This window comes from Pseudochaenichthys georgianus, chromosome 22 (genome assembly GCF_902827115.2).
Source record: "Pseudochaenichthys georgianus chromosome 22, fPseGeo1.2, whole genome shotgun sequence".
Classification (NCBI taxonomy): Eukaryota; Metazoa; Chordata; class Actinopteri; order Perciformes; family Channichthyidae; genus Pseudochaenichthys; species Pseudochaenichthys georgianus.
In genome coordinates, this window is record NC_047524.1 from 32,979,161 (window position 1) to 33,004,308 (window position 25,148).

At 42.2% G+C, this 25,148-nt stretch overlaps 1 protein-coding gene across 1 annotated transcript in view; it reads left to right on the forward strand.

The window, feature by feature from the left end:
- gabrr2a (gamma-aminobutyric acid type A receptor subunit rho2a) overlaps positions 1–25,148 on the forward strand; it is a 168,341-nt gene that overhangs the window by 39,785 nt on the left and 103,408 nt on the right. Inside the window, exon 3 of the mRNA XM_034110766.2 lies at positions 15,060–15,127. Within this exon, the coding sequence (XP_033966657.1) occupies positions 15,060–15,127 (68 nt within the window). The remainder of the gene's footprint in view (positions 1–15,059; positions 15,128–25,148) is intronic.

Consider the following 25,148-nt stretch of genomic DNA (forward strand, 5'->3'; position numbering starts at 1 on the left):
GTTACATAGCCAAGCTGGTGGTTGTTGTCCAGGGTCTTCAGTGTTCCACACTCACCTTTTTGACCGTTATGATTGCACCATAAGGGTATATACTACATTTAAAGCAAATACAAATACAGAAGTATGCAAATTGAGACATAGAACATATCTGGCCAGTTAAAGGAGAACTCCAGTCAGCAGGGAATCAGAACCGTGTGGTGGAGGGTTGTCCAGGATCCTTTACATTTAGCTGATGCTTTTATCTGAAAGCGACTTACCACAAATGCATTTAAACTAGGGCTGTCAAGTTAACGCGTTAATAACGCGTAAACGCAAAAGAAAATGAATGCCACTTATTATTTTAATGTGATTAACGCATGTGTATTTTTTGTCTTCGGCCGCCCTGTAGTTTCAGAGCGCATCGAGTTTAAAATACCATCTACAAGCTGATGCTGACAGCCCCGCTCCTGCCATCCGCTTGCGGCAGACCACACTTCCACGTTCACCGGCAGGCCCGGACTGGCCATCGGGAGGACCCGGAGGGTGTGTGTATGTGTGGCGTGAGCGAGCGAGAGAGAGAGAGAATGCGCACACCTTACGTTTATTATTATTGTTAGCATCTGGTGCTAGCTAGCTGTGCTAACGGATTCTTTCACACACAGTGACGTCACGAGCTACCCACAATGCAACACGCGCCATATATATAAATACGCCATTTTCCTGGAGGTGCAAATATCCTGGAAGTGCAAATATAAACAGCTAGCTAACGTAGCCAGGCAGAGCGCACTAGGTTTTTTTCTGAATTAACGACCGAAGAAATCGCTGCATGTCTTCGGATTACATCTCTGGACTTGAGGGGTGTGCTCTAGGTCGTTACCAGCGTAAACTAGAGCTGTGTGGGTTGTCGGATTGCCCTTACAGACTGCCTGCAGATGTATGGAAAAACGACCCTCGAAAGTGGCCTTCGTCGATTTTGGCTGCATCTACGTCTAATTTCTGGAAACACCAGGCGAATACCCCACTTGTCACAATAATATTATCATGCCATTGCATATATGTGGTATTTTAGAGTTGACTAGATATTGATTAAGGCAATAGACTATGATATTCAGTACAGGAAGCTTAGCAACACCTAGACGGTGTACGGCTAAACCATCGGCCTGCTTGCACTTCGTGTAAAATGGTGAATGCCGGAAGTACAGTGTCGCCATCGGCCCAATACCTGTATGTGTGTGTGAAAGAACATAAGGAGCTGTTTCAATGAAAACAGAGGAGCGACATTTTGCCGACAACTGCGCCGAGCACTTGACTTGATGCATGCAGGTAGCCATTGTTAGATGTATTCGTTGTTCTCGCGTCCCTGGAGAGAAGCTTAAAATAAATAGACTATTGGAGTCTCTCAAAAGGTTCAAATGGGTACTTTAATTAAGTAGCGTGGTAATGAAACAAACAGAAGGTGGTGGAGAGAGCAGCTGCAGCTGTGTCTCGCAGTGGTTCTGGTGGAAAGAGGCTGAGACACGTTAGTTCTTCCCCCTTGCATCTCCCCTTCGTTCCTTCTCTCTGGGGGCTGTGATGTGAGGTTCCGCCCTCCTTTCTCCAATGTCCGATATCGCACACAGTGGCGACTGGTCATTAGGGGCAGGTGGGGCACAGCCCCACCTAGTGTCAGCAGAAAGTATTAAAATAATGATTACAACAAAATGCAAAAAATAAATTTAAAAATATGTGACCCGCTCTATCGAAATCAGTCGGAAGTCGCAACGGCTCATTTCAGAATAAACGTGGATTTACGTAAAAAACTATTTTTTCAGGGTTCGGGTGTTTTGTTTGATTTTAAACAAACCAAGTCTTGGCTTTCAGAATATGAAACTTTTATTTCCAAAATCACACGATAAGTACATTTTTGAAGCTTGTGAAGGGACGAAGACAGGCACCTCTCACTCGCACTCTGCTCTTCCAGCAGCGCCGCCCCCCTCCCTCCGGCTGACATTATGAACGTAAGAGTAAAGTAATCATAGATAACACGGCAGGATCCTTTACAGTTTGTTTTCATCTGATTTAAATTAAACAGAGTCTTGGCTTTCAGAATATTAAACTTGTTTCGGCAAATTCAGATGATAAATATAACTTTGAAGCTTGTAACGGCATAATTACAAGCGGAGAACGGAGTAATTTAACGCCACAGCGGGCACAACAACAGCCGGTGTTTCTCGTGAGGGTTTTCCCCGGGAAACAAACACAATACACACAAACGCAAAAATACACAAACACACACACGCACACACGTATACACACACACTCGCGAGCTTCCCCTCCAAACGAAAATATCTTCCCTCCGTAGTATTTTGATCATTTGCTCCACTAATAATCAATCAGATCGATGGATTCCAGAGAAGAGGAAACTTTAAAGGCCTTTTTCTCAAAATGAGGACTCTGTGACAGTCATTATATAATGTGACATATTTCGCTTAATATTTGGAGTACAAAAACAATCCTGATATCATTAGAAAGCTAGGAATATCCTCTTTCCAACCGTGTATACAACTCAAAATGTGTCTTCGGGTCAATGCGACTGATTTCGATGGAGCAGGTCACATATATAAAATATATTTTAAGATCATGTTTAATCATCTGATTCGTCTGTACATTGCTGTTTTAGTATGTGTTCTTCTAATTAGTGTCTACAGTGTGTGCCTATTGAGCTGTTTGGAGCCATGTGGGACAAAACCTGATCCTGCCCCTCCCTCTGACTGTCTAAGTGAACGGTGACTGTAAAAACTACACTGCGCATGCTCAGAGTATTTTCCTATTTAATGTGTGTGGCAAAAAATAATGACCATAGGGGCAAAGTGCTGCCATCCCCACCATACGTCATCTCACATAATGCAGAGCTGATTGGCTGTAAGTACGTGTGCCGCGAAAAGTGTGGTGTGTGAAGAGGAGACGAGAGAGCTGCAGTGAGGCGTCCTAAAACCAGGAAGTAAGCTGCGCATGGCTTCCCTCCACAAAAAAGCAACGAGATTTCTCCATAGGATTTTAGAAAATAGCTCAAAGTAAGATCTGTGGGAAACGTAGCTGTTAGATAAATGTACGTTTTGTTCAGCCGGTTAATATCCACATGTCTACCCTACTTTTATCATTTTCGAATCAAAAATCTATTGATTAGATTAGATTTATGATAGACTTTTGAAACTACAAGAAGATAAGGAGGACTTTTACAAAAAAGTAATAGAGATGTTTGTCCAGAGGGATAGGCAAATGGACTTCATCTTCAAGTCAAGGTAAGACCGCAATGTTATTGAAAATGAGATCTTACTAAGAGCGAACAATTCAATATTTAAATGATAAAATTACATTTTTTTGCGTATCCTTCTGTTGAACTGTCTGTTTAAAAGTAATTGAAGCATCAGACAAAAAAAGCTTTTGAAAATAATATTATATTTTGATTTAATATATTTGTAAACCTGAAGAGTCAGTGCCAGTGCCTCACCAGCCATGAACCTCTCTGCAGAAGCTTATATATAGACATCTGAGTTTTTTGTGCCCCACCACTTTTGTACATATAGAAACGCCACTGATCGCACATAACAGAGGATTTAGACGTTGTGTATTTATTGCATAACTCCACACGCCTTTTCTCCTCATGGACTCATTCATGTCTTTTATTTTAATGCATTTTAACGGCTGTAATCATTGCTAACATAAAACCGGAAGTTAAGCTCACTGTTAATATTCCGAAGACTTCTTCCAGGAAAGCTTTTCAAAATAAACTTTAGCAACAACGTTAGCCACAGACGAATGCTAACCGGAAATGTTTTCAGAATAAAACAGTTTTAAGCTTACTGTATGTTTAAACTAAATTACGTCATTAAACATTGATTTTAATTTCTTACACCAGACAGTGGGACTTGTACGAAAAGTCAGCACGGATAGTGCGCGCAACATGATTGCAGCGTCTAGGCAGCTCCCATTCGAGCATATGCCTTGAGTTGCACATAGCTCCTCCAACGATCCATCACAGTGTCTCTCCACACACACACACACACACACACACACACACACACACACACACACACACACACACACACACACACACACACACACACACACACACACACACACACACACACACACACACACACACACACACACACACACACACACTTTGTATTGTATTATTGTATTGTATGAGAGAGGTTCCAGGTTGAATTGAGGCGAATGTTTGTAATGTTCAGAGGTTGTTGTGTTTAATATTCATGAGAATATTTGACATTGTTCAAATGATAATAAACAAACATTTGCATAAAGCATATTTGTCCACTCATATGTTAAGAGTATTAAAAACTTGAAAAATATCCCTCTGGTACATTTAGAACAGACAAAAAATGTGCGATTAATCACGATTAACCTGTTAAACCCTGAGCCTGTTTTTCAGGTTTCAAGCTCGAAAATGACATTCCCAGAACAAATGACTATAACTTCACTTCTAAAAGGTTTATATGAATAATGTTTGTTATCAAAGCAAGGTTACATCTGTGAGTTGGATGTAGAAGTGTCAGAATCAATATAGATTTTTCTGTGTCAGAGTAAATTTAGATGGAACATAGCAACAAAATGTAAATTCCTGTCTCCGCCTAAAGAAAACCCATTACTTATAGTGAAGACCAACCTTGAATGATGGGTTGGTAGCCTAAAAGCTTTAGGAATCCAAAGTATAACATATAATAAGTACCTTGTATCACGATTGAGGCAAAACAAGTGACATTTGACCTTTATAGAGAGGTTTATGTAAATAAAGTCCAGGCGGAATAAGCTTTGGGCACATTTGGGCACATTTGGTTCCATCAGTGCCATTTGACCTTTTTCAGGTACCAGACTATAAAAAGTATTGTATTATATTGAATCATCACTATAGGTATTCATTCCACTCAAAAAATTAAAAAAAATTATTTCTTAAAAAAATAAAAAAATGTTAAAAATATTTGTGTGTAGGTGTGTGTGTGTGTGTGTGTGTGTGTGTGTGTGTGTGTGTGTGTGTGTGTGTGTGTGTGTGTGTGTGTGTGTGTGTGTGTGTGTGTGTGTGTGTGTGTAGGTGTGTATGTGTAAGTGTAGCTGTGTGGGTACATGTAGCTGTGTGGGTAGTAAGTGTAGCTGTGTGTGTGTGTGTGTGTGTGTGTGTGTGTGTATGTAACTGTACCAACGCACTATACAATAAAACTACACTGTAGGTCATTGTGTGTAGGTGTACTTGCACAATAAAAAAACCCGGAAACATAGGTAACATTTGACTCCAACTGGGGCAGATTTATTTCAAACATTTTACCAACACACTATAGGCATGTAAAAACAAACATTTTACCAACGTACTATACAATAAAACCACACTGTAGGTTTGTAAAAACAACAAATATTTTACCAACACACTATACAATACAATCACACTAGGTATATAAAAACAAGTATTTTTTTTTTAAATAAACACTCGCAAAATGTTATACCTACCTGAACTTTATACCTACCTGAATGTTCCAGTATTTAGGTTCTGCCACTCCCTGAAACAGTTCTTTTTGACAGTGAAGCACAGAGGGACCTGGCACTTCCTGCAGTACACAGGTGTCTTCACCCTTTTGAGTCCAGCATCTAGGCACCTCCTGCAGTTCTTCCTGACCTTGGTGGCATCTTCCCCATAATACTCGGGCATGCATGCGAGTGGTGGTGGAGGAGGGGGTGGTGGGGGTGCAGGGCCTTCAGCAGGGCCTTCAGCAAACTCCAACAATTCTGCAGCAAGCTGCTCCCTGAAAGTCTTCTGGGTGTGTGGCTTTGTCCTGCTGGGGTCACACCTCATCTAACAAATGTGGAAAAACAAAGAGATTAGATTAATTCACTGGCTTATACTTATAGGATAATATTGGACTATAAATGAATAATATGACACCAAATAAATAAGTAAACACATGTATATTCATTCACTGGCCATTCATTTAGAAAATGTAACTCCAAAAAGACAAGTAACACCATTTAGCATTTTGGCTAATCAGTCCTGTTGGCTAAGCTAACACTGTGATGCAGTTCCACCAAACACAAAAGTAATACATAAAAAGGATAATATTGGACAATAAATGAATAATATTACACCAAATAAATAAGTAAACACATATATATATTCATTCACTGGCCATTCATTTACAAAATGTAACTCCAAAAAGACAAGTAACACTATTTAGCATTTAGCCTAATCATTCCTGTAGCTTATTGGCTAAGCTAGCACTGTGACGCAGTTTCACCAAACACAAAAGTAATACATAAAAAGGATAATATTGGACAATAAATGAATAATATTACACCAAATAAATAAGTAAACACATATATATATTCATTCACTGGCCATTCATTTACAAAATGTAACTCCAAAAAGACAAGTAACACTATTTAGCATTTAGCCTAATCATTCCTGTAGCTTCTTGGCTAAGCTAACACTGTGATGCAGTTCCACCAAACACAAAAGTAATACATAAAAAGGATAATATTGGACAATAAATGAATAATATTACACCAAATAAATAAGTAAACACATATATATATTCATTCACTGGCCATTCATTTACAAAATGTAACTCCAAAAAGACAAGTAACACTATTTAGCATTTAGCCTAATCATTCCTGTAGCTTATTGGCTAAGCTAGCACTGTGACGCAGTTTCACCAACCACATAATATATAAAAACAGAGAGATTACATACCTTTCCCGTGGTGGAAGTTCAACATCCGAGTCACTACTGTCCGGATCCAGGTCTGGCTGGAGGAGATCTTCATCATCCGACGAAGAGTCATCTGTTATGATCATAGCTATCGTCAGCTAGCATCTCTAGCACCTGCTCTGTGGTGAAGCTCTCCCTTCTGGCTGCGTAATGCGTAATGGAGCCGGAGCGGGTTTAGTTTATACTACGCAGGATCATATCTTTGGAACCCATTGGTCGATTTGGGTGATTGACACCTTTTTTGAACCGTTAGAGCCAATAGAATCGATTGACAGTTAGTAAGTCCCGCTAAACACTTACGTCAAGTAGAGAGAGGTTTGCGTAAACAGCACGTGAGACAGCGTTAGCTCGGGACTGCGAAACTTTAAACCTACTCTGCTGCCATGAATGTAATGATAGATTATCAGGAACAATTCTAAAGTGACTAAGAGACATTGGATTAACTTTAAGCAGCGTTAAAAACACGAGCTTTGATCACAAAACAGCAACGGTAAGACATAACTATTGTTATGGTTTTGAAAACTGCTGTTTTTTTTCTTCTCTGTTCTGGCTGCTAGCTCAGTAAGTTTGTGTCCTACAGTGATGATACTTATAACCAAATAATCTGTGGAGTATCAGCTTTCAGATGATATGTAGTTTGTGCAGAAAATATTAAGTTTTAAAGATCGTTTTTGTTAGTTAGCACCGGAAGTAGCATCTGCCCGTTTTAGCTAAGGGCTAATGCTAACGCTTCTTGTGAGACTTGTGTTTTGTTTCTGTAAAAATGGTTCGTATTGTCAGTTAGCTGAGATTCTTCTCGTTAATCTGGTATAACACATTAATAGGTTTTTAAATATTAAGATTCCCTGAGACACAGTGTCGTGAAAAAAACACCCAGGACTATGGACAATCATGTGATTAATCGCGATTACATATTTTAATCGACTGACATCCCTAATTTAAACATGAAGGAACAATCAAAACATTAGGAATACAACAAGAACATTAGCTTTCAATAAGGCAAACTATTGTATGTGCTACATACAGACATGGGATTCTTTGACCAAGATGCAGTGGAAGCAAGAGCGTTTTTAGTCAAAGATTGAAGGTATGTAGACTTTCTGCTGTCCTGATATCACTGGGGACCTCGTTCCACCATTTTGGAGACAATATAGCAAACAGGCGTTTGTACAGTCTGTGAAGAGCATCCATTCATAACTCCCAGGCAATTCTAAATGACTCATTTGGAAGAGATATGGCCTTTATATGTTCTGTGGACCTATTTGCTCTGGAAGCTAACTGATGTGGGATGAAGGTGGGAGTGATACATGAAATCTCTGAATATCGGATTTAGTGAATGGATTCACATTATGCCATGGCTCCCAGGATTCCAGCACCAAAGAGATTTTAAGCAATACATGAGATTTGCTTGGATAAGATATGGCAGACCTTTATTTAACCCCAGGGAAGCTTTTGTTCTGCAGTAGCAGTACGAAGTAGGGAAGAATGCAAACACAGTTTAAGTGCCTCGTGTTGCAAAGGAGTCGGTTTACACACATTTTAAACATTGTTCACTTGCCTGAAGTGGTTTGGCTGCTGATCATTTCAGGGTTTCAGGGTTTCTGGAATTTCTGCGTCAAAAGATTAAATATTGTCTTTTTTAAGAAAGGTGTCCCTGTTACTCTTTGTAATCCACAAACTACACTGCCCCTGGTTTTTGATTATGTTTTAACAAGGTGGCACAAAAATCTATCTTTTGAAGTTCTTATTTCCTGTGTCTTTATGTGTTGATAATGTACGACAGAAACAGATACGAAGGTCTCCCTCGGTGTAAGGCACAGATTCACACAGTTTGAAGAGAGGCTTCCAGGATTTACACACGATTGGTGTAAGGATGGGTGATATACACAGTGTTCATGATCAGTATATCACAAGCTAAATAAAATAAACTCTCCATTCCATTATTGCCATCTACTACCGACTTCTCTCTGGCTGTACACGATGAGTCCACCTGGTTAATATTGAAACTTACCCCTCATTTTTGGTGCAGGGCTGGTTTCTCTCCTCTGCTTCTTGGGAAATTGTTTTTACTCATGGCGTCCCTGGCCCCCCCTGAAGGAATCAAACCTTTTATTTGCTAATGACTTTACAATTTAGAAATTCTAACTAACTTCCCCTTACTTTAATAATATTTTGTGGACCTAATATTATTATTTGCTTAACAGAACCAACCCAGTCTCATGGCATTTCGTGTTCACCAACACGATTTTTAATCTATTGATTCGTGTTCACCAACACGATTTCCCCCCTTTTTTCGTGTTGCACAGCACGATTTTAAAAGCAATAGAGGTTTCTCAATACTCAAATTTCCCCTCCTCGACTCCTCGGTCCTCCGGTAGTGACCCGGAAATGAATTTCAGCGCGCCATTTTGAAGGACATCTCATTTCTCTAAATGCACTTCGAGGACCGAGCGTCGAGGAGGCTCTCTGGAGGAGCTCTAACCGAGGATACACTGATGGTTCCTCCACGGCTCCTCCGCGGATGCATTTCCGGGAACGGTGGAGGCGTGACGCACGGCCGGACTTATCTCAGCCAATGACAGCTCTGCATGCATCCCCTGGATATTATTTTATTAACTGCTTTCATTGTGACGCGATGTTTACAGTGAGAACAGCTGTGAAGTCCGTGCAGAAAGCAGAGCAGTGTGTAAAATATATATCACTCAGTATAATGCCCCTTTCACACCAACGCATTTTCAGCTCCGGCTCGGAGCTGGAGCCTGAAAAGTGCCGGTTTTTCCTGTTCACACCGCAGCGGCGCCGCCTCTTAGCTCCGGAATCCGGTTCACTTTCAGCTCCAAAAATGTGTCGGTCTAGACTCTAGAGGCAAGAGCTTCGGAGCTTAGAGGTGGCGTCGCTTACGTCTCTCTTACGTCGAGGCGTGCAGGAAACTAAACCCACCTCCCCTGAACATGGACTGTCATGCCTGCCTACAAGCAGTAGTGCTTATAAACACACTTTATAAAGTCAGGCAACACTAACCAGGCTTCGTGTGATTCTGTTTATTTGTACCTTACTTTGACCATCCGTTCACTGTTATCGATCATTGTGGAGAGAGGCAGATGTGTTGTTTTGTATTATAGCAGCTATCGGATGGAATCAATACATGGGCTGCACAGGTCGTCGTGTCCGACTATCACAAGTAGAATCATAATAAAAATACGCCGGTAAAATGTGCCCGTAGAAAACAGTTTATGCCACAATAGGATAGCAATAGCAAGTAGTCAGTTTAGCTTCGGTTGCTATGCTAACATCACCCATTTTATACCAGAGAAACTTTCATAACAGCGTTGTGATGCCAAACAGCGTCAATTCAGACTGACACACATTCACTTAACTGGGGATATGCATCAGCTGCTTGTGTGAGTCGGACAGTGAATACTTTAGAGCGGCCGCTGCAGTCATTTCCAACCTGATCTCACCAGAATGCGTGACTCCACCACGACTCCTTAACACCACAATGCGTGGTGGAGTCACGAACTTTGTTACATTTGCGTGTCGGCACCACGCAAACAACCCCAATGTAAAGTGAATGAGGCTCCTTCGTCGTGGTGCACACACGCATTTCTACAACGTGCATTGTGTGTAATGCAACTGTTAATTTTATTAAATTAGTTTGTTTTTAAGGAAGGCCAGAGCTTCAGCTGTGTCAAATAGATTGTTCCCTTTAGTTAAAGAAAAAGACCAGGGGAGACCGAGCGTTCTCATCGGTAGCCCCCAGGCTCTGGAACGACTTGCCCCCTCATGTTAAATTGTCGCCCACTCTTGAAGCTTTTAAGTCCCGCCTAAAAACCCACCTCTTTTCCCTCACTTACCAGTCAGTCTGACCTATGTCATACCTATTTGTATGCTTTTACTGTCTGTCCATAGCCTTTATGTGCCTTGTATTTATTCTTATGTGTGCTTTTTTATCTTTTCTTATGTGTGCTTTTTATCTATTCGTGTAATATTATATTTTATTATAATGTTATGTTCATTGTAAAGCACTTTGGCAAACCCTCTGTTTTTAAACTGTGCTATATAAATAAAGTGGATTGGATTGGATTGGATGTCAATAAACCTTTGAAAATCTTGAAAGGGATGTGCAAAATAGCCATAATATACAGTCTTTAATGAACTATTAGTAGAGAATAACGAGTAATGAATATACTTTATTACTCGTTTCCATTCATGTCAATTGCAGATAAATGTTTAGTCTTCTCAAGCATCCATCCATCCATCCATCTTCTCCCGCTTATCCGTGGTCGGGTCGCGGGGGTAGCAGTTCCAGCAGAGAGCCCCAAACTTTCTTTTCCCTGGCGACATCAACCAGCTCTGACTGGGGGATCCCAAGGCGCTCCCAGGCCAGCGAAGAGATATAATCCCTCCACCTGGTCCTAGGTCTACCCCTTGGTCTCTTCCCAGCTGGACGTGCCTGGAACACCTCCGGGAGGTGCCCAGGTGGCATCCTAACTAGGTGCCCGAACCACCTCAACTGGCTCCTTTCGACGCGCCAACTATGAAATATCTCTCCTGATTGTTGGCACTTGACAATCACCTATACCTGAATTTTACTCAGGTGTAACTAAAGGCTGATTTAAGGGTTGTTTATATTTCACATAATTAATCAGAATCTGCAAAGTAACTCAAATAAATGTAGTGGAGTTAAAATACCAGGTTAACCTCTGAATTGTCGTGGAGTAGAATTACAAAGTAACAATGAGCTGTCATGTGGGTATATTAATGCTGCGCATTATGGACACAATCGATTTTCACACATTTAGAAATTATATGTTTTACATTTGATAACACCAATGTGTTTAAAACTGGCAACTTCTAATTGTGGGAAAAACGAAAACGTTCAGTAGAGACGTCCCATAGCACATTTTGCGAAAAACACAATAGCCAGCATGTGTAGTTCTTGGGGGGCGTTCGATTCCAGTTATATCTCTCACAGGCTCCGCCCTCTACTGGACTCTATGGGTACTACCTTACCCTGCGCGCATTCTCCCACTGAGACTTCTATAGACGTAGCCGGCCTTGGGCAGGCCTACCTGAATGCGCGCACATCACACCGTATAAAAGGAGGCCTCGCCTCCTGACTATCATCCTTTTCTCTTCAGCAGCGGGAGTGTTTTCACGGAGCTTAAAAAGACGAAAAATAGAGAGTAATGGAGTCAGTTCGTGACCACAGGACCTGCCCGAAATGTCCAAACCTGATCGCGGGGGCGGATCCACACCCCTGCTGTTTTTTGTGTATGGGGCCTGACCACGTTGTGAGCGGTATGGGCCCGACGCCGGCATGCTCAGCCTGCCAGATGCTTCCTCGGCTCACGCGTGAACATCGTGGGCAGCATTTCCTGTCGGCGGAGGCCCCGCAGGAGGAGGTGGAGGATTCGGAGCTCGACGTCGTCGAGATGGGCGATTCAGGAGAGGAGGAAGTGCCGTTCCGGTTCTCCCTTCCGTGGGGCCAGTCAACCACCATTTCCGGAGGAGGAGGACGAGGACGCCTCGGTGTCTGGAGGTCCGACTCTCAGGTCTGCGCGGATGGATTTCCCAGCGGTGATGACCCTGGTGGCGGAGCGTGTAGGCCCACCGCTGCCACCGAGGCCTGTAAGCCGCCTGAGATAGGGGTTTTACGGCCCGGTGCATCCAGCGCAGCCGACCTTCGTTTCGCCCCAGCTGCCTGATATATGGCGGTGTGTGGAGGCGACATGGCAGCAGCCAATTAAAACGAAGGCCCCAGTAGCCGCTATGGAAGGCATCATCAAGGTGGAGGGCCGCTCGGACACAGCGTGTTCGGGTGTGCCCCCCCTTGATGAGAGCCTGGCGGCCCATCTGCTTCCACGGGCGTCTGGTTGGGCGGAGGGTAAGCGACCCCTGCCCCCGCTGCTCCGGGACCGAGACACACTAGAATATCTGGACAAGATGTTCAAGCTCGGTACGCAGATGGAATAATCTCGGCGTGTTGGGCGTCTCCCTGATCACCCCTCAGACAGTCGCCCCCGCCCTCCTGTCTCAAGACGAGAGCGATTAACCGGACCGCGCGATAGGTCAGATGAACAATCTGATTCATGGCGTGGCCGCTGCAGCAGGGCGGGTGATTTCCTCGTCACGTGTGGTTGGGACTCACTGCCCTATCTAAGAAAGACCGTGTGTCCACGGAGGGGCTCTTTGGGTCGATCTCCTCGGTCACCCAGCGCTTCAGCCGCCTGGAGGAGAACTGGATACAGCGTGGGAGGCGGGGCCTCATTCATTCCTATGAGAGTTGCTCATTAACTATGATAAAATGGCCCAACTTTTGAGAGAGTGAAACGTCACAGATTACCCAGCATGCCTGAGAAGTACCCGTATGTGCGCTCATAGCGCATGCGCAACTTTAACCAAAATGCTCGTTCATATCAAGCACATGAATTTGCGTACACGTAACAGCACCGCGCGTTCATGACAGCATCGTAATGGATTGTTGTTATCATGGATTTGATATTAACGAGGCGGCAGTTAGCGGCTAGCTAGTAATGATGCTAATGTACACATCAATCGTTATGTACTTATATTACGTTGTAACAGGATCTAGTGATATCCAACAGAGCTTAATTTAGCATGAAATAATTATTGCACTGTATATATACAAACACAGTGCAATACGCTTCTTAGTGCAATAATAAACTACAGGGACGTTAATCTAACGTCGGTAATATTAACTTTATTCAATACAACATTTACGGTACAAGATTTAATCATACAGCCCATCATGTAGTATACTATTTTACAAATGATGAATTACAGCAAACATGTGCAATATATCCATTATTACAGCTCCGTGGGATGGCAGTAAGACGATATGGGTCCGTTGTTATTGTGCATCCATGGGTAAAGAGAAACGCATGTAGTGCAGAACACGTAACATGAACGTGCCGGGCAGCGCGGTCCCGTGGGTTAGATGCGCGTTCATAATGCCGAGGGAAATAACTCTCAGAATAACGTTATTAGCACATTTTTACAACTTGAGGAATGAATGTTTTTAATAAGGGCTATACAAGTGTTCATACTGGGTAGTTTATTTAGTTTAAAAAAAATTATCCAACGATTTACAGACCACTCTTTCCCAATGTAAGTCAATGGGAAAAAGTGTTTCCGGGCCTGGCAACCAACCGGAAGTGTAGTACCGCCGTTTTGCCACCACGAATATTTTCACTGAGTCCGGCGCACTTCCTGGGGGCTTGGTACATGCCGACTGCAGATATGTGACAGGGTCAGGGTGTGTAATGGGTATAATGCCATTCCTATCCTTATGTCATGACAGAGATGGTAAATGGATATTAATCATTTACATGAATCCTGTTACAGTAAAGCAGAATGAAATGCAGTTAGTAAAACACTATCAAATATTATGCTCTAAATACATATTTTATTATTCAGCAAACATTTTGAATCTGTGGTCTTCAATCCTGAGTCCTGGATCCTGAGTGCTGGATTTCGAGTCGTGGCTGAACCTGTCTCTGTGGTCCTGCCTGACTCTCTGTGCAGTTTCTTTGGAAGTTTTTCCTTGTACGATGTGAGGGTCTAAGGACAGAGGGTGTCGTATTGTCATACTGATATTCTGTACAAACTGTGAAGACCACTGAGACAAATGTAACATTTGTGATATTGGGCTATATAAATAAACATTGATTGATTGATTGATTGATTGATTGATTGATTGATTGATTGATTGATTGATTGATTGATTGATTGATTGATTGAATGAATCTCTCATATATACAAAAACACGATGACGGAATGTATCCCCTGCTGTTTAAAACATTTTAATTCAGCAATTAGGAATCATATCGATAAAGAAAAGTAAAGGTGGTTCTATGATTAGATAATATCACTGAATGTCTTGAGTGTAGCTTAGTCTCTTGGAAATTGGCATGAGAACCAGAGGTTTGTCGGTTCAAGTCCCAGAATGAAACCCCACACTTCTCCCTGGCTGCTGTATAATAGCTGCTAATCCTAACATAGGACAAAAGCAGAGACTAAATGTCCCTGCATATATTTGAGTAAATAGGAATTAATTTATATCCTTCACCTCCTCATCTTAATGTAGAGAAAGTAAGAAAAATGTTTGAGACATTTGACAAAGAGCAACTGAATATCAGGCAGACTTTCATATCCTATTGAAGATTTATTGAAAAGAGCCATCACCTGCTTGCTGCGGTCAGGTTTTATTGGAAGGAAATGAAATGTCTAAAGCACTCCACTGTGATCTGAGTGGGAGAAGGTGGCCCAATGTTCTAATCTTCTGCTCTTTGTGTTGCAGGACCTGCCATCCCTGTGGGAGTGGACGTTCAGGTGGAGAGCTTAGACAGCATCTCTGAGGTTGATATGGTAAGAAAGCCTGTGTTTATTAAAACCTTTCTAGAACTATTTGTGTATTTTACTTTTTATATCTTTATGTTGCTTTGTTGGAGGAGCTCGGGATTGCCAACACCTACACTGAAGCTTTTGTGCATAATATGCCGATTAAACCTATATGAATGCACCTGCCTATTGCCTGAACAAGTTAGATGCCGCCTATCACAGCGCACTGAGATTTGTCACAAATTGTAAAGCACTTACTCATCACCGTACCCTGCATGCCAAGGCATCTGCTCTCTGATAACACAGAGAGTTGCAAGCAGCTATTGTCTGAGATCGCATGATGTAGTATTGTTAGATGTGCCAAGAGCAAGGACTGTCTTAGGTAAGACAGCTGTTATGTGCGCAGCTCCAGTTGCTCGGAACAATCTTCAGCAATAATTTAAACTGAGCAATCTCATTCCTCTGCATGTCTTTAAAGCTAGGCTAAATGAAATGCTCGTTGATACTATGGGCACTCGTAAATGTCTATAACTATGTAAATGTATCCTGTAAATATAATGTATGATGTCCTTTATTGTTTTATGTTTCATGTGGAACCTATATGCTGCAGGTCTCCCTTGAAAAAGAGATCTATGATCTCCATGGGACCAATCTCGTTAAATAAAGGTTTGAAATTAAATGAAATTATGACTTGACTCGAGTCGCATATTTTTTGCTTGACTAACATTGATAAAAGACTTGACTTGACTTTGACTTGGTATTCACGACTTGAGACTTGACTTAAGCTTGAGACAGATGACTTGAATACATATTTGCGCTAGTTTTTGTTGTGAGATATTACGTTTAGTTTTTTCTAAATGTGATTGGTTGATTATAGCGCCATGCGCGCAAACCTGGCAACCAACTAGACGGCAGGAGTCTCAGTTAACATGGCAGCGGCTAGCGTTACTCCACAAATAGTCAAGTTTGGATTCAAGGATTATGTTGTCGATAACGCAAAAAAGAAGAGAACAGCGGTATACAGGGTCTGCAGCATAAAGATCAGTGACACGACCACCACAACATCCCACTTCATTAATCACTACAAAAAAACCCACAGAGAAAGGTAGGCTACATGCATGTGTTGTGTTAGCTAGAAAGCTAACGTTAAGTTTAAGCTACGTTAGACCTGGTTTCAAATCGATTAAGCAAAGAGAAGACAACACGGTAAATGAACACTAGAACCACCAAGGGATTCATTTTGACTAACCCTGATACTGACGGGCTGTCAGGAGGGGGAGAGAGAGAGAGGAAAAGAGATGCCTCGTTTATTTCCCCTGTGTTATTATCAGAAGTTACTGTAAACTTTTGAATAATGTAAACTACTTTTAGTAGTTTGTTTAAATGTTTTAATTATGTTGTTTTTGTTTGTAGAAGTGCATCATTCTTTGATTTATTTTAAAATGAATCTGAACTTTTTTATCTGTTATGATGATAAACTGAAGCAATTTCAAAATTCCGGTTATTTTCGGTTCTCGATTCCGGTTCTTTGAGAGGGTAAAAATAAGTCCCATGACAAACTGGGAGAAAAATATATTTATGAAAACATTAAGTCAAATCTGTATTCCTATTTACAAATCACTTCATACTGTTTAATTTCTTACGGTTATTGAATACAATTATATAAAAATAATCTCTGCATTGTTTAGTTAGTTCGAAGTGGTGCAGTTTGAGAATGTACAATTGGCCCAGTGTCCTCTGATGTTACACTGCAACCTGCCTGTGAGACAGAGTCCAACCACACATGTCCAACACATAGGACATACATAACCTAATAATAATAATAATAATATATTATATTATAGCCTATAGGCCTAGCGCTTTTCTACAACTCAAAGACGCTTGCACGCTTACACATGTCCTGCAATACACATGCTGCAGCTGCCCAGCTGCTCACTGTTTGTAAAAGTAAATAAATAGTATTTTCATTTCAATAATGTACTTTCTATACCCTGCTTCATAAACAATACTGACATCCCTGCGCTCCTCCGAGTCTGGGGGTCCGGGGATGTGAGGACAGCGTGAGGACACAGACAGGGAGGCTGCTTCACTTCATAAAGGAAATGGTGGTCAATATTAACAACACAGGAGCTAAAACGCTGACTTTACTCATGACTGACTGACTGACTGAGATGCAGCGATCAGCTGATACGGAGCCCCCTGTACTGTACAGAAAGCGGCGAGATGCATTTCCTTAGGAATCGACAAGCAGAACCGAAACTAACATTTCTAAACGAACAATGGCGGACACGTACAATTTGCGAATGAGTTCTTCCTTTTGTAAACTGAATTTATCAATAATTTGTCAATAAATCGGGGTGAAAACCGTCACTTGTCCGCCGGACAAGTCAATTGAAAGATCTACACGTCCAGGACGTGTAAATAACACGTCCTGGACGGTGGGACGTGTACTTTTTCGCACACTGACTTGACTTGGTTGCTTGACTCTCACCACAGTGACTTGGGACTTGCTTGATACTTGTAGGTCAAGACTTGAGACTTGCTCATGACTTGCACATGTAGGACTTACTCCCACCTCTGGACAGCATTATCTCCTTTCCTTTCCTAAAGGATGGTCCAGTGTATACTATGCTAGAGGAGATAGCAAAGGAAGCATTTTGGCTCCTTTCCTATCATATAAAGGATTCTAACAGCTCCTAGCATGGCTGGCACCTAGAGACTTCCGGGTCATTTCACTTTGTTGAAAAAGATATTCGACCACAATCCTGGAGGTTCCCACCTGAGGATGTGTGTGTGCAGTTCGATTGACTTCCAACAGGAGTCATTTGGGGGGGGCTCTTGGGAAAAAAGGTTGGGAACCACTGCTTTAATTAATGAGTCACATCTCAAAATCAATGTAACAACCGGTCATTATGTGTCTTTGTTGCTGTGGTCTTTACCGTTTTCTAATGCTTTCAAGGCTAGATGTCTTGCAGATAGAATGGTGATGACACTTCAGTTAATTACATGTTCTATCTTGAAGTGACTTCTACTAACAGCAACTGATGTTTTTGTTTTCCCTGAAGCCTTTGAGATCGACAGGGATGTGACGCTTCCGGTACATGTTTGTCTCCTGGGCTGTTGTACTTTTAGAATCTACGTCCAGTGTAGTGTTAATTTCGTCAGCTATTTTTTAATTTAGTTTTAGTCTTAGTCCTGTGTTAAATTTCCTTTTTAGTTTTAGTCATATTTAGTCACCTTCATCCTGTTTTTATTTAGTCAAGTTTTAGTCGACTAAAAGTCTGAGCATTTTAGTCTTATTTTAGTCGACTAAAACAGTAAACATTTTAGTCAAGATTTAGTCGACTAAAAGTCTGAGCATTTTAGTCTTATTTTAGTCAAAGAAAACTAATTATTTTAGTCTACTTTTTGTCAATGAAAACTGTTGAGTCTTTTTTAGTCATCAGATTATATAGAACATTTCAGTCAAACTAGTCTAGCCAAAACCAACTATTTTTCATTTTAGTATATAAATAAATAAGATTATCTTATCCTTATTTGATGAAAAACACAGGTTGAACGATTAAGAAAGCAGCTTTGCAGAGAGTATCTGGTCAGGTTTGTGGTGTTTTTACCAGCTGTTTTGCCACATTGCTTCCCTTCTGATAAAACAATGCATTCGCTTTTTTTCTCCGCCTCATTGTATCGAAAATGGGCCCAAATATCACATAGTTTCTTTCTCCCAAGCAGTGGTGGCTTTAGACTTTTTCGTTGTCAGTCATTTTGACGGATCGTAACATTTCCGTCATAATCCATTATTATCCGTCGAGTGCACAATGTATCACTCACTCGCGCTGACGGGGGGGTATTCGGTTAACGCGACCACTGCTCCTAAGCCCTGTTGTTGCCATTTTATTTTCTGTTGAATAAGGTTAGTTAGACCATGAGTGAGCCGTTGCCCGATGTAATTCAAATGTACCGCCGCACGCAGCACAGAAACAGCTGCTGCTCTGCCGCAGCACCGGAAATGGAACTGCTGGGAGAAAAACTGACTATCAGAGATTTAACGTTATCTTTGATAATATTTCGTCTCCTCATTTTTCGTCAACGAAAGTAAAGAGAGATTTTGTCATAGTTTTTATTTAGTAAACTACATTTTCGTCTCGTCACTTTTCGTCAACGATATTGTATGATGATTTCGTTACAGTTATTGTTTACTGCCGTCGGTGCCGTCTCGTCATCGTCTCGTTTTCGTCATGGAAAAAAAGGTCGTTGACGAACATATTTCGTCATAGTTTTAGTCAACGAAATTAACACTAGTCCAGTGGATGTGTAGAATCTATAGTTTGATAGATATTATGGAGATTATTTAAGGAGAGTGAGGCGAGAACGTCTGGCAGTCATCCTAGTAGCACCGGATCATGTCGGGGATCCGTGGTACTCAGAGATGACAAAGATGAAGGTGGGCCAGCCCTGGGCACTTCCCCAGTTCTGGGGGGCGATGTCTCAAGAGGCAGGTGCAATCGGGGCGTTACCCACTCTGGGCCGTCCTCTCCAGGTTTGGCTCCTGAGAGGGACAGGTTGAGACAGGGTGGATTGTCTGACAGCGTTATTCAATCCACGCAGCTAGAGCTGGATCCACCACAGCCTGTTACAGGCCGAAGTGGCTGGGATTCCAGCGATGGTGTGAGGAGCGGAGAATAGAGCCCCTATCTTGTGAGTTGGGCTCTATTTTATCCTTCTTACAGTTACTGGGGGACAGAGGGCTTGCTCATTCGACTGTAAAGTGTATGCAGCAGCCATCTCGTCCTGCCATGAGGGATTTGATGGCAGGTCAGCCTTTTCTCATTCACTGATGTTGCGGTTTTTACAGGGGGTCAGGAGGCTGCGCCCAGTAGTGCACGCCTCCAGCCCACAGTGGGACCTGCCCCTAGTGCTCGAGGCTCTGGTCACAGAACCATTTGAGCCTCTGGAGCTCTCCTCCCTGAAAACACTGTCGTGGAAGACAGCTTTGTTTCTTGCCTTAACGTCAGCCAAGAGAGTGTCCGAGCTAACCGCTCTGTCGGTGCACCCGAGCTGTTTACTGATTCGGGGTGACCGGAGCGGGGCGACACTCAGACCGAACCCGTCCTTTGTGCCCAAGAGCCTAAAGAGTGCGTTCAGGTCGAGGGCTATTCAGTTAGGGGGTGTTAGTCTTCCCCCCCCCATGGTGGGGCCAGGGAAGCTAAATTACACCTCCTCTGCCCGGTGGGCGCTAGCATGTTATGTGGAGCGCACGGCTGCCTTTAGACGCACTCAACAGCTGTCTGTGTGCTTCGGGGGCAGGGTAACTGGACAAGCTCTGTCCAAGAAACGCCTGTCAGGCTGGCTCTGCGAAGGTATTGCACACGCCCACGGACAGGCGGGGAGAGCCTGCCCGCGGGGGTCCGTGCACACTCCACACGGGCTGTGGCTGCGTCAACAGCTTTATTCAACGGTGTGAGTGTGGAGGACATATGCACGACGGCGTCTTGGTCAACGCCAGGCCCCTTCATAAAGTGTTATCTCTTGGATATGTCTGGCTCTTTCTCCTCGTCTGTGCTTGCTGGGGCAACACAGGAGTGGTGAGGAGTGGGGGGGGGGGCTGTGGGTAGGTTTGCAAAATTCCGGGAATTTTCAAAGATGGAAACGTTCCATGGGAATTAACGGGAATTTATGGGAATAAACTGGGAATTTTCAAAATGGAAGGTTGGCTCTTCATAGGGAACTTAAATATAGTTAGGGAAAGTATATTTTAGCATAATCTTGACTAAAACAAACAGATGCCATTCAAGTACTCTTGAATATCCATGCCTTAGCACACTGCTTACTGCATGGCTATTTGTTTTATGTTTGTTCATTTTATAATGGGGGGGATGATTAATATTGAACTCAACATTCCTGTTTTCGTTCTTCAATGAAACACATAATTGTTCAATAAAATAATTAAAACTTCTACTTAAAAAAAAAAAAAAAATGTTGAAATGTCATGTTTTTTGTTTAATTTTGCATTAACTATTTCCAAAATTCGCCGGCTTAACTTCCCATGGAAACTTTCCGGAAATGTACCGCTTACATTTTTTTACGGATCCCTGGAGGGTCGTGAGGGGAACGTAGTGCGCACTGGGCCCTTACGGGCTGGAGGGCTCGCCTCACCTGTCTGGGGGCAGGGGGAAGAGCCCTCCACACTATAGTCTGCACACACTCTGCATGGGGTCAGTGTCTGAGTGTGGGGGACATGGGGGCACTTGTGCTCTCTCCGTGCTCCTTAGGGACTCGGGAGAGGTGGTGCATAGTGAACCCATACAGGGCTGGGGACTGTTTCTGTCTACCTATAGGCGGACAGGAGGGAGCCCTTAGCACTATTTCCGGGCACACTTTTTGTGAGGTAAGCGCGTCAGGGTGTGCTCTGTCAGCCGCAGCCCAGACTTCTCTACGGTTACAACCAAGGGAGAGGTGAGTGAGGCGCATCGGCTGCTAAAGCCGGTCAGGGACAGTGAGGTGGAACGGTGTTGTTGGACGACAGCGCGTGTATACATCGGGGCCCTCTACTCGGGGCACTATCTGTCCTATACCGCTTGCTTAAAAAAGGTGTAGGATGGCAGTCAGGAGGCGAGGCCTCCTTTTATACGGTGAGATGCACCCCACCCCGGGGCCGGCTACGCCTATAGAAATCTCAGTAGGTGAATGCTTGCATGATAAGGTAGTACCCATAGAGTCCAGTAGAGGGCTCCGCCTGTGCTTATATTACAAGGGTTACCATACGTAACCCCTCATTCTACACATTAATATCTGATTTGTAAAACATCACAGACAGAAAGGTATATCCGTAATTTAACGGTAAACTATTGAAATTCTGATTCCATAGATGTGTCTCCCGTCCAGAGATGGGGTCGTTACTAAAAAAAAGTAATATATTACATGTTACATATTACTTTAAAAAAAAAAAAAGTAATATATTACTTTACTTCATTACTCTCTACAACTTGTTACTTTACTTGCAGGGCCACCCCTCCCTACAGGCAGATCACACAGACTGCGGAGGGTGCTTCATTTTGCAGAGGGAGCCTCATCTGAAGCGCAAATGCGGCGCACCTACAGTGTTACTCGTTACTTTACTCGACATCCTCACTCTGGATTCGGAGGTCCTCCTTAGCTATTAGCTTCACGTTAGCATGTTGTCTTTGCAGGTGCTTGTTGAGGTTTGACGTTGTGTTTGCAGCAGTGGATAAAAGCTTCTGGCCTGGACACAGTTTGCACCTCACCGTCACATTCCTGTCCTTTCTTTGGACGAACTCAAAAGAAAGTTATCGCTGTTGACTCAGCCATGTTTATGCACTGCATGTGGACGCGCAAGTCGCGCAAATGTTATGTAAATATAAACCTGCAGCGGAAATCCCTCTTGTCTGTCAAAGGGAGAATCTAGTAATTCTGTATGTTAGTAGGCTAACTGTAGTGTGATTACTGATTTTATAACAGTAACAAAGTAACACGTATCGGGCAATGTTAGTAACTGTAGTGTGATTACTGAATTATAAAAGTAACGCGTTACATTACTCCGTTACCGACAAAAGTAATATTATTACAGTAACGCGTTACACCCAACTCTGCTCCCGTCACCCAAAACCCCTGACTATTCTCTCAACTCAGTATTTACATTCTTATATTCAAAGAAAATCAGTAATATCTTTAAAAACTACAAGTCCCTTTCTATCAGCTGTGCACCGTTATGGTGTAAATATAGCCTATCTACCAATTGTATCAAATGTAAAAGTCAGCCGAATTAGTGTTGATACTGCAAGGAGACGTATTGTGTGAAAAGAAATTGAAGATGTTGTTTAATTGCTGATATATTTATGATCCACGTCACGTATTCAGTTTCGGTGGCAGTTCTTCCAGTTTGTCCGGAAGTCTTCTAATCAGGGCTCTATAAATAAAGAACTACGGCAGATGTGTAATATGTAATGCAGCCGAACCGTGTATTACAATGCCTTTATGTGATGACTTTCAACGAGAAAAGCAAGTACACACGGAATAAAGTATTATTTTCTTTTTTTATTTAAATGTTTTCGGATTTCATATCACATAAACACCATATCCCAACGTGCATTGCGGCTAAAACATCCAATCACCGAGCTTGAACAATAGCTGAGGATTATGGGTAGTTAGATGTTTTAGCCTATCAAAACCTCTGAAAAAATGAATGTGTCTCTCAGAATCGAAAACACAAAAGCATTGTACACAATTTAAAACAATTAATGTTGTGTAATTAACAAGGATAAAGTGATGTTGTTTAGTGGAGGAGTACTGCAGATATCACTGTAAAATAATTTGACAGTGAGGGGAATACTTCCGGTTTTATTATGAAAACCTTGAAACCGGAAATACTGTTTTCACCACGTGAGGGTTGACGCCAACTTTACATGGACGCTACCTTCAATATAAATTAAGGGGGGGAAAGACGTAGTATATACACGTTCTCCTGGCGAGACCTCAAATAATCTTCGTAATATCTATCAAACTATAGATCCTACACATCCACTGGACGTAGATTCTAAAAGTACAATATACACTTCTCGCTAGAAATGTAATCAAAAAGCATTTTAATGGCCAAACTATCCTACAATTTAGGATTTTCCAGAGAGGGTTATTTGTGAATATACGACCCACCGGAGCGTTTGCAGTCAATGGGAGCACTAGAGGTCAATAACTTTAAAACGTGATTATAAGCTGATGAACAATCAACCTATTTGGTCGTATGAGTTTGAGGACTTGTTGAATGTTAATCAGCTTGAAGCTAATGCTAACATCTGACTTTGCGAAATGTGTAGTAAGCCTACATTATCATGCAAGCTAGCTGTATTGTTGCTTAATAGTTTTAGCTTGCCCTCAGAAAGTTCAAGGAAGATAGAACACTCATCTGGCATCTGTCCAGAACAGAAAAGGATAAAGGAAAATATACTAAATCCAGTTATAGTCATGTCAGCTACAGTTCTTTAAAGCAAGACCGTGTAACATTTGAAAAAAATGTTTAACATTTAAAGATTGAATTCATTAGCAATGAAAAGCATCCTTGCTCAACTAAATACACTTGAGTTGTATTTGTTCTAATATGACCAGTTTCTTGTGACTAATATAAACTAATGTCAGCTAAACATATAATAATATACATTCGCTGTTTTATCACAAAAGTCAAATAAGAAATCAAAGCAGAATACCATGTGATCTCATATCACTTCCTGTCAGAGCAGGTACATAGTTGGATAAGACAAGTCTTCAAGGATTGCTGACTGAAACAATGTGAAAAGCCAACACAAAAATATGTTTGGGAAATGCACTGAAATTGAATGTGCTTGTTTACCATTCGGAGCAAAAGTGATAAAGCAAAGGTTATACAGTTTGACTTTAACGAGCCAGTGAAACAGCATTCTGAGCACTTCTTTGTGAAACTCAGTATAGGATACATTCCATCAGATCATTTAGAGATTTTATTTGATTGCTTGCTTAAGTGTGCGTGACTTACTGAGCATGAGTATGCAGCACAATAATTGACACAAGGTTAGAGCTTAATATTTTTACGTTCAACAGAACTTTCTGATACATGACATTCAGGAATCTGTCAATGACTGAGAGAAACCAGGACCTATCGGATCTGAACAGATTATGGTATAGAGTGCAGGGGAGAATGAGGTCAGGTGGTTACAGAGCTAATGGGGAACAGTTGGAATTAATAGAATGGTGTAGGAATTAGTCCTAAAAGCCAGAAATAAGTCAGTGCTACCACGGGGGGCCCCCAGGGGACGGTGCTGGCACCGTTTCTCTTCACCCTCTACACTGCAGACTTCACCCACAACACTGCAACCCGTCACCTGCAAAAGTTCTCTGACGACTCCGCCATCGTTCTCCTCATCTCCAATGAGGACGACAGGGAGCTGACGCAGGACTTCACCTTCTGGTGCCAGAGGAACCACCTCCAGCTCAACGCAGTGAAGACCAAGGAGCTGGTGTGGATTCAGACGGCGCCAACACTCCCCCCGACACCAGTGAACAT